At 37.5% G+C, this 12,869-nt stretch overlaps 1 protein-coding gene across 3 annotated transcripts in view; it reads right to left on the bottom strand.

Annotated features, from left to right (window-relative positions):
• The window catches only part of EXOC4 (exocyst complex component 4), an 827,540-nt gene that overhangs the window by 417,536 nt on the left and 397,135 nt on the right, over positions 1-12,869 (bottom strand). For all 3 annotated transcript variants that reach the window (XR_003795333.1, XM_029234271.1, XM_029234272.1), the window contains exon 10: positions 9,458-9,554. Coding sequence is in view for 2 of the 3 variants with exons in the window: in XM_029234271.1 (XP_029090104.1) it covers positions 9,458-9,554 (97 nt within the window). In the remaining variant the exon portion in view is untranslated. The remainder of the gene's footprint in view (positions 1-9,457; positions 9,555-12,869) is intronic.

The raw sequence follows: 12,869 nt of genomic DNA, 5'->3' as shown, positions 1-12,869 counted from the left end.
GTAAGTTTTCTCGGAGTTTGCTGTGATAACGAGCGTAGACAGCATTGATCCATTAAGGACCACGCCTGCTGCCTTAATGCCTTCCCTCAAGTAATTCAATCATGTTTGTTTGGGAGAGACTTTGAGTTATCTTAGGGACAGTCAAACACCACCTTTCTCAGGATATGCTAATATATTTAAATTACAGAGGGGCTTCCTGATTGCATTAGAAATGCATCTGTCTTCCCCTTCTTGTCTGCGCAGAGGGCATGCCACAGGCTTCATCACAACCTAATGCAAACTTCTTCTAGGCTGGGGTTGCTAATTATATTTAGAAGAACAACTGGTTTCTTTCTCAGTAGTTATTCACTATCCACCAAATAATATCTGAAACAAGTGTAGCACATATAAACATGTTTCATCCAACCCCCAGGTAAATCCCTATGTGGATGTTTAATACAAGAATGGGTTTGGTAGAGAGTCTAAAAGACTGAGAAGAAACTAAAAGGAAAAATAAATTGAAAATTTAGAAATATCAAGGCCTATTTTTCAGAGAAAGTAGAAAAAAGGAAATGAGATATAACTAATATTTGGAAGAAAAAATATCTAGTTCCCAGCAGTGCAGTTCACTTAAATTGCTAGAAAGGTTTCAAAATGGCAGCAGAGGCTCCCTTCCTCTCCCCAGTCCAAACTATGAATAAAACTTCCTGCAGACTCTCCAAAGCCTATAACAAAATGCTCCTAACATTTACATCTGTAATGGTTTTTCTCCTCGAGAAAAGAGAAAATATGGGGAAATAAAAATTTTGACAGCCTTTGTGATGTTCAGTAAGTTGGAAGGATGTTTGCAAACTTCAAACCTGAGAGACTTGTTGTCGCACCTTTTCTGACAGGCGACTTTAAACAAATGTCTCACACAGGAAGTACCTGTGGTGTGTGTGCTTGGGTTTGGGGAGGGGAGGAGAGAAAGCGCTTTATGTGCTGTCATGGGAAATTATCGGTCTACCTTAAGGAGTTTTACAGATGATCATTTTAAATCAAACACAGGCAGCCTCTCAGCTAACAAAAGCACTAAAGATAGCAAAAGAGGTGACTTCCTCTCTGCTTCATCCTCATCTCTACAATGACCTAAATAAGAATAGGTTCTCCTTAAATAACTTTACCACAAAACACATTTGGAAATTTTATAATTTATCTCTTTGGATATCAAATAGATATCCAAGCAAAGATCTTAAATTTGGGCTTCCCTGGTGGCGCAGTGGTTGGGAGTCCGCCTGCCGATGCAGGAGACACGGGTTCGTGCCCCGGTACGGGAGGATCCCACGTGCCGCAGAGCAGCTGGGCCCGTGAGCCATGGCCGTTGAGCCTGCGCATCCGGAGACTGTGCTCCGCAACAGGAGGGGCCACAACGAGAGGCCCGCGTACCGCAAAAAAAAAAAAAAAAAAAAATCTTAAGTTTGAATACAATGCAACTCCCTTTCTCATCCTTATTCTGCTCCTTCTTCCCAAACATCACTAGTAATTGTAGATGTTACCATTTTCCCACGATAAGGCAGTTATTTTTCTATTCTAACATTTTCACTGGGTGTGGGTATATTAATTTCAAAATAAAACTGTGTCCTGCCCTGAGCCATCCCAAGATGATGTGTTAAGTGCTATAATGAAAATATGTCTGAAGCAAGATAACTTAAAAAATTCAAAAGGAAATCTCAAAAAATTCAAAAGGAAACTCAACTCACATCTTGCAAGGGCGGGTGAGTGTAAGACCAGTAAAAGTTGATAGAGAAGACCAGACATGACTGAATCTGAAACAATAAAGTGTATGCCAGATAATGAAAATGAGTAGAAGGTTGGCATGGGTGGGTAGATTTTGGATAGAAATAAATAAATGTGGGTAATAGCATGACAGACCTAGGGGAAGGAAAGGTCTAGTGAGGGTCTAAAGTATAAAAGGTGAGTGTAAGAGCTGTACGGATAAGGTCAAGAAGGACTTATACTCTACAAAAAGTCATTCCGACTGCAGTAGCAGACAACAGGAAATCACAAAGAAGAGGGAAGCAGCACAATCATTCTGGTAGAGGTATGGAAGACAGATTAGAGAAGTTTAAGTTTGGAGTAATGGGAACCAATTAGAAAGCTGAGAGAGTAAAGCAATGGCAACAGGTATGGGAAGGAGAGAATGGATATGAGACATAATTATGAAGCAGAAGTGACAAAAAATCAATGACAGTGCATGAGTCAGGTAAGGAGGATGAGAGCTTTCTAAGTGGATGCCAAGATATTTTTGGTCTGGATCACCAAAGAGCTGGAGGCATCCATCTCTCAGGACAGGCAATAAAGGAAGATTAGAAGCAGAAGAAGATTTGGCATAGGATGTAGGTATGCATAGGGGAGTAGAGGTTGGGGATGGAAAATTTAGACAGATAATTATTAGTAGTTCAGTTTTAGACCCGAACCTGCTTCCAGGACCTTTGGAGACAGTTCAGTTTGGAGATACCGTTTTGAAAGTTATAGCTAAAAATACTGAATAGGTGAGATAATGGCAGAGTAAGCAAAGAAGAGTCTAGGAAGGCTCTGTGGAGAACATGTGTTGAGTGAGCAGGTAGAGAGAAGGGAAACTTAACAAGCCTGAGAACGATGATCTGAAGAGGAACAAGAGGCTAGAGACAGTGGTGACAGAGAAGCAAAGAAGGAAAAGGTTGAAATACAAAAGCAGGATCAGTTGTGTAAAAGAGTAATGAAACCACGTAAGACAAGGCTGAAAAATACCCTTGAGATTTGGCATTGAGACAGTGACGGGTCTGGGTCAAGAGTGTGCAAATGAATGGGCAGGGTGAGAAGGAAATGAAGAGCACAGCATATACCTGAACAGCTCAGTAGTAAGGAAACAGGAAACTTAAGTGATAGGTTGGGGATGGGGGCGGGGGTGTGTGTGATATGCAGGATTAAGAAAAGAGATTTTATAAAATGGGAGAGGTTGAGCATATTTATGGGTCCCAGGGAAGGAGCCAGTAGGGAGGAAATGACTGAAGACAGAGAAGTGATAGGAGCTAACAAAAAGAACAAGATCCCAGAGGGCATGGAGGGAAATGGGACTAAGGCTAGAGGAGAAACTGCCTCTGAAAAAGGAAAGGCCACACAAAGAGATGTACCTCTACAACAAATAAATGCCTAAGAGTAAATAGGAAAAATTAAGGAAATTTAGCACTGGTGGGATAATGGACTTCTTTGTCACGGATCTTCTTCTATTCTCAAATTACTACAATGCTTTAATAAGGAACAAAGGCAAGGACAATGTCTGGCACACATGAATCGCTCAATAAATATTTGTTGAAAAAAAGGAGTAAATGAATAAAAAGTAATTAACAGAAAAATATGATTAAATTGAAGAATTTTCCATGAAATTTCAGTTTATTTTAAGTACATTCAACTCCTAGTGAATGTCGGGAGTTGCATCTTGAAAAATCAACACATCAATCAAAAATATGTAAAAGAGAAAATGTAATGAATTAAGGCTTATAAAGAATAGGGCTTCCAACTTTCAGAGAAGGATGTTGGGTCCTTTTTATTCTTCAGTGAAATCCTCATTTCAATTTTCTTGAAAGCTTCAAAATAAGAAAGAAGTGTAGATTCACTCAGATGCATTTTTGAGCACTGATGCACCTCTATCAAACCCGCTCAGCATTTCTAATTTCACTTTAAAGAATCGATTTAGTAGCCTCTTTTCATACAATTTTCTTTGCTATCCTTATTTCCACTCTGACATTTAAAAAATAAATAAAATACGCAAACGAGATATTGATGGCTTTGCTGATGCCAGCACCCCAAGCACACTGGGCACAGCAAGAGAGCTGCCTGGGGGCGGCAGGCATCTCTGCTGACAGGGAGTTCTCGTGGCCACAGGAGAGGATGCAGATGGATTAAAACTCAGAAAACAGAGTGGCTACGACAAACATGACTGGACAGAATATACTATATTCTAATAACCGAGTAGCTAAAGTGAAGGCAATGAATAACGGTAATTAACAATAAGCTCAAGATAGTATAAAGAGGTTAAAAACACGTATCTTTTAATAAGCAAGAATTAAAATGCAAGACTCCAAGACCTACTAAAAGAATACTTAATATCGATCAAGTTTATTTTGTGCTTTTAAAACCTGCCTACCCACTTGCCAATGACTCATTTGCTCAAAACATTTTTACTGACTGTCCATTATGGACCAGAACCACATGATTTACCTCCTCTCTACAATTATGGTAGAACCTCTCAGCTGGGCCTCAGCCTGCTCATTGCTTGCTGTGATATTCCTACGTATTAATATTTGCCTAAGAATGTTGACTTAAGTTGCCAACTATCTTTCTGTGAGAAAGATAATTCTTAATTCTGGGTTATATGACTTTTTACTTTTCTTAGTGTTGAAATTCTTGTTCTTTATTAAAACTGGCAAATTATGTTGGTTCTAATTATTTTTTCACTGACTGATTCATAAATCCCAAAGTCTGGGAAATACAGAGTCAATTAATTTTATCTTCCCAGGCTTTTACTTCCAAGGACACAGTATATATTCATTATCTAAGTAGTCTGGCTTCTGGGCACCCTGGCTCACCACCTAGCCCACCTAGCTAGACCACACCCCAGCTGTCCCCACAATCTCTTACTTGCGTGGGTGGCTCCTTGGTCCCACAAGATAGGAAAGCAAAAGATTTCTTGAAAAGTTGTTTTGAAGGAATTTAAATTGTAAGCAGGTCTTCGGACCATAAAATCCTAAAAAGTTCTCATTTACTCCAAAACAGTAATTAAATATTGTGTTTTTATAACTGCAAATTTCAGTGGTATACTGGTACAGTGACTGACATAAAGAAACCAACTACTGCTACTACTTCCAAAAACATGGTAACTGACACAGACATAATGTTACACCAAAGAAGCCAGACACCAAAGAGGACGTATTGTAGTATTCCATTCAGATGAAGTTCAAGCAAAACCCATCTATCAACCAAAGAAATAAGAACAATGACTACCTATGAGGGATGGCTATCAACTGTCAATAGGAGGAAATCTTCTGGGGCACCGCAAATGATCTATATCAGTGTTTCATATATTGACCTGGGTCATGGTTACCTTTTGGGACACATATGTAAAAATGCATACAAATATATGAAAATATACATGTAAGGATTTAGACACATTAGTGTATTAGGTCGGCCAAAAAGTTAGTTCTGTTTTTTCTATAAGATGTTCAGAAAAACCTGAATGACCTTTTCGGCCAACTCAATATGTCATATCCCAATAAGAATGAAAAAGAAAAAAAAAGATTAGCTTTCAAAATATTTACAGATTTTGAATTCATAGAGCCCAATTAAGTAAAATACTTCAATATTCTTTCACTAAGGAGCAATATCCTAGAAACTTTCTGGCATTACACTTTTTTCTTCTTGCTATGTGTCAAATACTTTCTTACCTATTTACAAGGTGGTAGCTTACAGGAATAGGCTTTAAAGAATACTCAATGAGTTTAATATAATAATCACTAAGTAATTAAAATTCTCCCAGAAGTACTGAAAACTATTCACTCAAGGACATCAAAAACTCCAGTATCTATTTCAATTGCAAAAGAAAAGAAAGGGCAAACCCAGCATTTCCAAGTTCAAAACCAATGCTCTTACCAAAACATTAAATTAAGGTAATTAAAAATTAAACCTTCTCTTATGGTACTTCCACCTTGATTCTTTAAATCTGGTTGTTCTTGCTTCTCTTGCTTGAATCAAAGAACACTCCTCTCTCACTTATTAAATAACAAAGTCTCAAAAAATTACTGTGCTTAGTTTGAGGCTTCTTTTTTTTGTTTGTTTTTAACTACAAAAGGAAAATTAAAAGGGTTTCTTGACCATGAAATGGAAAATATTTCACTTGCTGTATGACGTGTTTAAAAAAAAATAGTAGGCAGTATTAATAATTAAATGTTCAAATGACAATTACTGAATGTAAGAAAGTTGATAATGACCAAGCAAGAGCCCTATAACAAAGTATGCAAAGCAGAAATAAGAGAACAAAATGGATGCGGGGAGGGGGTGTTTTCTGAGAAGCAAAGGGAAGGGTAAAATAAAATACAGAGAAACAGTGTATAGCCAACACCCAGAAGGAATATAAGTTATTAAAGGGAGAGACCACGTTTTTCCTCTAGGTATTCCTATGTTATTTTTGATACCAAATTACATTATCAATTTAGGTTTCAAAATCAGATGTAAATGGGCCTCCAGCTGGATGGAAATATATTTCATTGAACGCTGAATCAGCATATATTGGCTACTGCAGTCCAAGACAAATACATGTTCAGAATACATAAAAAGCAACACACCAATTATGTAAACATTTTGCTCTGAAAAGAATCTCCTCTACAGTCTTTCATATGTACGCTTCCAATAATTTTAATTGATCATTAGAAAATTTAATTGATAATGAGAAGAAAATCTGCAACTAGAATATCAGCTTAAATCTAGGTCAAAATCATGGCAGCAGTCATGATGATTTTAGGTTTACTTGAAAATATAGTTTTAGTCCCATATTAGCTTTACAGCAGAAAGAAGCAAGCATGCCTTCTTTTTGCCTTAAGAGTCACTGTAAGGGTTAACTTATAATCACATGTACCAGTTACTGGCACAAGGAAAAAAAAAAAAGGAAAATACAAAAACAGGAGCAGAGAAGAAAAAAAGACAGACAGTAGAAGGAACTCCATTGTAGAGATTCTAATAATTGCTCTACGTACAGTCATGGTCTGAGTGTCTCTCTTACTCTGTGTCGGAAAGAAGAAAGTCAAAGCTGTAATGACACAGCCTTGGTCAACTAGGCCTTGACCTGGTCAGTGATAATCATGAGCACTAAACTGAAACATAAAAAAGGAACCCAAATGAGCAGGATTGGAAGAAACACTTCCATCCAGAGTTCTGAAGCTGCAGAGTATATTATAAAGAATTCCAATCATATATTTAAAGAATGTTGACCTCACAATTCAGCATCTTGTTAACTGCATCTTTTGATTAAGCATCTCTAGGAACGATACTGTCTTCCAAGGAAAACTTTCCTATTTTTGAATTGCCTGACTCATTAGAAAATTCTCATTATGTAGAGTCAAATCTCTCTACCATCCAACCAACTAACTAGCTCTAATCCAGATTTAGAAAACAACAAAAAGCAAAACCACTTTATTTCTTTTAAGTGGCACATATATTTGAAATTAGATATCAAATCCTCTGTTTTTCACTAAGATTTTCAGTTCTTCCTACTGTTTCTCATAAGGACCGGCCTACCCTTTTCTGCTAACTAGACTGGCTTCTCTTACCTCTCTTCACATTGTTGCTGAAATGTGCATTGACATGTTGGCTGGAACCGTGACTGACCCTCCAATTTACTCCATTAATATAAAATTGCCAGTTAGTTGCAATCAGTGTTCGGGCATATATCACACAACATATTTTGGAAATACAAAAGTAAGAGAAAGCTTAGGAAAAAAATTTATAATCTCCAAACGTTACTTAGTTTGAAGACTAAAAGCATTTAACATTTATTATATAAATTCCAAAGCAGTGACTCAAACGTGGGGTTTGAAATCTAAATATACCGCCACTCAAGTGCTTCACAGGCCTTCACAGGTCAAACAGTCTGAAAAGATAGCAATATTTTTCATAATTCTGAGGACAAGGAAAAAACCATTGTGTTTCATAAAAATGCAATAAGACAGCAAAATTTCCTCCCACGCGTGAATAATGTATGACCTACAATGTTATTTGCTAGACTGTCTAATCACCAGCATCTTTCAAAATGTCTATATAAGCTTTAGCTCATTAAGAACAAACATGTATCGGTATAAAAAAATCACATACCTGTGAACACTCAGAATAATATTCTGCCAAATGCCAATGCACACATCAAACTGACATGGGTGGGCCAACTTTTGTGCATTTCTCAAGGATAAAAAATATTCGGAAAAGAAATACAGAATTACTTCACTCTATGACATTCACACTAACTCCAATAATCAAAAACACACACGCACGCTATCTACCTATCAATCTATCTACCTAGGTAGATAGATTAATATTAATATTAATCTATCTACCTAGGTGATTAATTATAAATTAATTATAAATTAATTAATTAATATTATATTGTATATCTGTGTCCCCAAAGTACCCTTTTTTGTTGTACTCAAAAACACATAACATGTAATTTGGGCTTCCCTGGTGGTGCAGTGATTAAGAATCCGCCTGCCAATGCAGGGGACATGGGTTCGAGCCCTGGTCGGGGAAGATCCCACATGCTGTGGAGCAACTGAGCCTGTGCACCACAACTACTGAGCCTGCGCTCTAGAGCCCACGAGCCACAACTACTGAGCTCATGAGCCTAGAGTCCGTGCTCCACAACTAGAGAAGCCACCACAATGAGAAGCCTGCGCACCGCAACTAAGAGTAGCCCCCGCTCGCCGCAACTAGAGAAAGCCCGTGTGCAGCAACAAAGACCCAACGCAGCCATAATGAATAAATTAAAAGAAACACACACATGTAATTTACCATTTCTTAACCTTTTCAGGTGTACAGTACAGAAGTGTGAACTATATGCACATTATTGTGTAACATCTGTAGGACTTTCTCATCTTATAAAACTGAAACTTGAGATCCACTGAATAACCACACTCCTTCCCTGCGCCCCCCGCAAAAGTACCTTTTTAAAGGTATTTAGGGCTTAGAAGGTTTTTAAATGGAAGTATCACAGATTCTTATTTTCTTAAATCACAGTATCACAACAAACTGAGCATTTTAATAGATTTCATTCTCATCACTAACAAGTTTTATCCTTCAATATATAAAACCACATATTTGATTGATATAATGCCTTTCAGTTTTTGTAAATCATATTTGTTCAGAGACCTGCCAGTTCTCAAAGGATATCTGAGTCATTAGTTTAAAACAGACAGATCATGGTGCTGCTCTTTTTTCCTGTAAAGGGCCAGTAAGTAAATATTTTAGGCTGTGTGAGGCATATGGATTCTGCTGCAAATATTCAACTCTGCAAATAGAGCCCCCAAACTGTTATGGGCAATACATAAATGGATGAGCCTGACTCTGGCAATAAAAATTTATTTAGACAAACAAGGGACAGGCTAGATTTCTCCTGTGGGCCATAGTTTGCCAACCCCTGAAATAGTTAAGGGATAGTGACAAGGAACAGGACAGGGACAGGGAGTAGTTAAGAAAGGAAATCAAATAAATGTATCTATGAAGAATTACTCCTGAGACCAACTAGCTACTTAGTAGGGTTGACATTAATTTTCTATTGACGAACTTTGATTGTGAAGTCCTATAAAATGGAAAAAGTTCTTTTTATGACTTGTTTCAATGCTGACTGACCTACTGGCATTCAGTACATTAGCATAAATAATGAAAATATTGATCTTCAGTAAGTACATAGGATTTGACTTACCTTAATAATGGATGGAATATGACAGTAATATTTCTGGCTCCAGGTTTGCAGACAAATTTTGTTCCTCCACCTTCAATTAAGTTGTCATCAGGACCCCCTTTCAGAAAAAAAATAAAAGAGAGATTAGCTTATCAGAACTTTTGCAAAGAAATAAGCCTATCAGATGTATATTACACTATCACAAGGAAGATCATCTCTGAAAACAGCTGCCTTTAATATTTACAAAATTATTTTATTTTGAATGACTTGATTCAGTCTTCCTCATTAAATAAGCAATGGATTCGCATTTTCACTCTGGAGTGAGAACATGGAAGCACAGTAAGAATAACTGTATATTTAAAGAAACAATGCAAGGGTACAACCCAGTTACGGTTAAAATTTTGATCTCTAATCACCACTGTCAACCTTGTACAGCATGAAAACTTCAGGGGAGGGCTTCCCTGGTGGCGCAGTGGTTGAGAGTCTGCCTGCCGATGCAGGAGACACGGGTTTGTGCCCCGGTCCAGGAAGATCCCACATGCCGCGGAGCGGCTGGACCCGTGAGCCATGGCCGCTGAGCCTGCGCGTCCGGAGCCTGTGCTCCGCAACGGGAGAGGTCACAGCAGTGAGAGGCCCGCGTAACACAAAAAAAACAAAAAAACAAAAAAAACTTCAGGGTAAGGAAGAAGTGACATTCAGGCTTGTCTAGGGCTTGAAAGGTTGCAGCAGAGGCCCACATGAACCTAACCAAGCATATTTCATCAAATCTAAGACCTCACTAATTGTAAGATACACTATTGTTTTAAGTAACACTAAGAAAAAAAAATCCTGCTAACTAAAGTATACAATGCTTCCTTATTATTTGGAATCTTCTTTTTTCTCTTATTGAAAAGTTCTTTACAGTTTAAATATACAGAACTAGGTTAAATAATTCATAAATAAGTAAATTTAAGGATTTATTAAGGTTTTTAAGATAAAGAGGTATTTAGCCAAAATCTCTCATACACATATAAAAAGGAAACCTAAGAAAAGTGAGTTGGTTAAGGTATTCTTAAAACTATTTAATATTCAGAGTCCAGCTCTTCTGAATGGCTCAGAGTTGTCACTATCTTTGTTTTCTAAACAATTTCACTAAGTGGATTTCTTGAAGGAGTACATCCAGTATTTTACTCCAAGCTGCTGATACCAATTCTGCAAGGTTTAATGTTGACATGTTCTTGATACTATTAGAAGGTTTAAAGAGAAGGTGTTCTTACAAAACCAAGATTAATACTCTTTCGTCAAATGGTCCTTAAGAGGTTCACTAATTGAAATACTGAAGGGTCATGATGTGAAGAATAACCACTCAGCTCACACGTACTGAGGCAAAAACAACTCATTATGACTATCTTCCGGTCGATAGCCATTAAGATGTCACTGATTTAAGATATATCCTAATTTCAGAGTTTAGAATGTGACAAATGTACATCCTGGGGTGTTGGGAGAAATGTTCCCCTGCCCCCCCCCCTTCATGTTTCTATGCATTAGGATGAAGCTCAATTAAAGTAATCCCTGGCCTCTGTCCATCTTTTACCCACTCAAGGGAAGTGAACTAACTCCTTTGGTAAAATTGAGAAGAAATAGCTGGGCATGCAGAGCTCAGTAACCCCCTTATTCCACTTTAGAAACCAGAATGCCTATACAAAGTCAGCATTGTCTCACCAAGTTTAGCAATGAAGGTCCTACCTTGTCAGAGAAGGATAAAGTAGTCCAGTACCTTCTATAAGTAAGTAAATTTGTCTAATTTTGATTTTCAGTCAGCAAACTCATCTGGCTCTCTTAACTAGGCTACATCTTTCAGTCTAGCTTATATCAACATAAAAGTGGTATTTCATCTTCCATTTACTTACTTACATTATTTCATAATAGTGTCAGAACTCCGACAGGAAAGGTAGATGCTATTTAATAGACTTTCTCAAAACCCTAATAATCTATACTTACAATACTGCACTTATTTTTGCTAAATTAAAGTTTCTTTTTAATTATAGTTCTCTGCATGATACCAAACATAAATCTCACCTGATATATTATCTGCCTTAATGGTCTCTGAGGTATCTTGGAAATTGACTGATAAAAACATGTGAAGCTTTAGAAATCCATAGCCTGGATCATCAAGACTTCCCAGAGGCATCAGAGTCTAGACAAATCCCACTTGGCTCAGTCGTTTCCACCAACTAATCAAAGGATGTTTTTTCTTAAGAAAAACAGAAACTGTAATGGCATGTACAGCTCTAGATTCAAAATCATGAGCTGTTTGTTCTCATTTGGAAAAAAATCCTCTTGTATTATTATATTTGCACTGGAGATATGTGCTCTGCTAAGTCAGTGATTTTTGCTCAGTTAAAAGGAAAGCGAGGGGAGAGCATCAACACTACAACAGGTGCTACTCCTTTAATAAAAATCTTCCTCAAAAGGTCACATGGTATGGTTACAAACAAAAAATAAAGAATAAAAATAACTTCTTTACTAACACTTCTCTTCCTAAGATCGTAAAATCGAGTCAGAATTGAATCACCAAGGAAACGTGCATGTGTCGAAGAAATCAGGTTATATTCTGCACTCCAGGAACAACATAAATGATTTCCTACAAAATACATAAATCTACACAGAAAAAATAATGTACTTTATCTACTCGATATGAGCACATCTTTAAAGGACAGATATGAGTTGGACTGCATGATCTCTAATGGTTTCTAAAAGTTCTGAAGTTTTCTGATTTTAGATACTCAATAATTAAATACAGGCCTGACTACCCCAGCTCCAAACTCGCATCTTCATGCACACTGAACACACTGTATGCATGACCACCTCAATGCCTTGGTCCACACTGGGCTCTATCTGAGGAGACCTCTCCCCTCCTACCATTCCTTTAGGGCCCAGGTCTACACCTAAACTGTCAAGTGCCCCTCTCCCAATGTCCAAAACTCCATTAACAGTGACTTTATAAAATAAACCACATAACCTTAACATAGGTCTTTTCTGTTACTGTCACTTGTTTTCTAGTTCTTATGTAACCTTCTCCCCACTTGGAATGTAACATCCCAGAAAGTACTTATAAAAAAATATATATTTGGTGAATGAATGAAGGAAGAAACGATGACCTAACTCAGTAGAATGTTATTAGAATTAGATGAGAAACTATATGTGCAAGTCCTTGGTGAACTGCCAAGAACCTAACAAATGTCAGCAATGCTCTCTGCATCCCTAAAGGCTTACAGCTAGTAGATGTGCTTCGTCAACTTTTGTTGATGACAATCACATGGGGAACACAGATAACAAAAACTAAAGATGCAAAATACCAAAAAGAAGGCACAACAGCCACTAGAAATGTCAGTGGGAGGAAGATTTGGCTGTGAAAATAAAGGCACGATGACAACGCATCAAGCTAGAAACT

This window comes from Monodon monoceros, unplaced genomic scaffold (genome assembly GCF_005190385.1).
Source record: "Monodon monoceros isolate NGI ecotype Baffin Bay Population unplaced genomic scaffold, NGI_Narwhal_1 Super_Scaffold_2, whole genome shotgun sequence".
Taxonomy (NCBI): Eukaryota; Metazoa; Chordata; class Mammalia; order Artiodactyla; family Monodontidae; genus Monodon; species Monodon monoceros.
The sequence above is the reverse complement of the archived record's forward strand: the minus strand, read 5'-3'. Positions and strand labels throughout refer to the sequence as shown.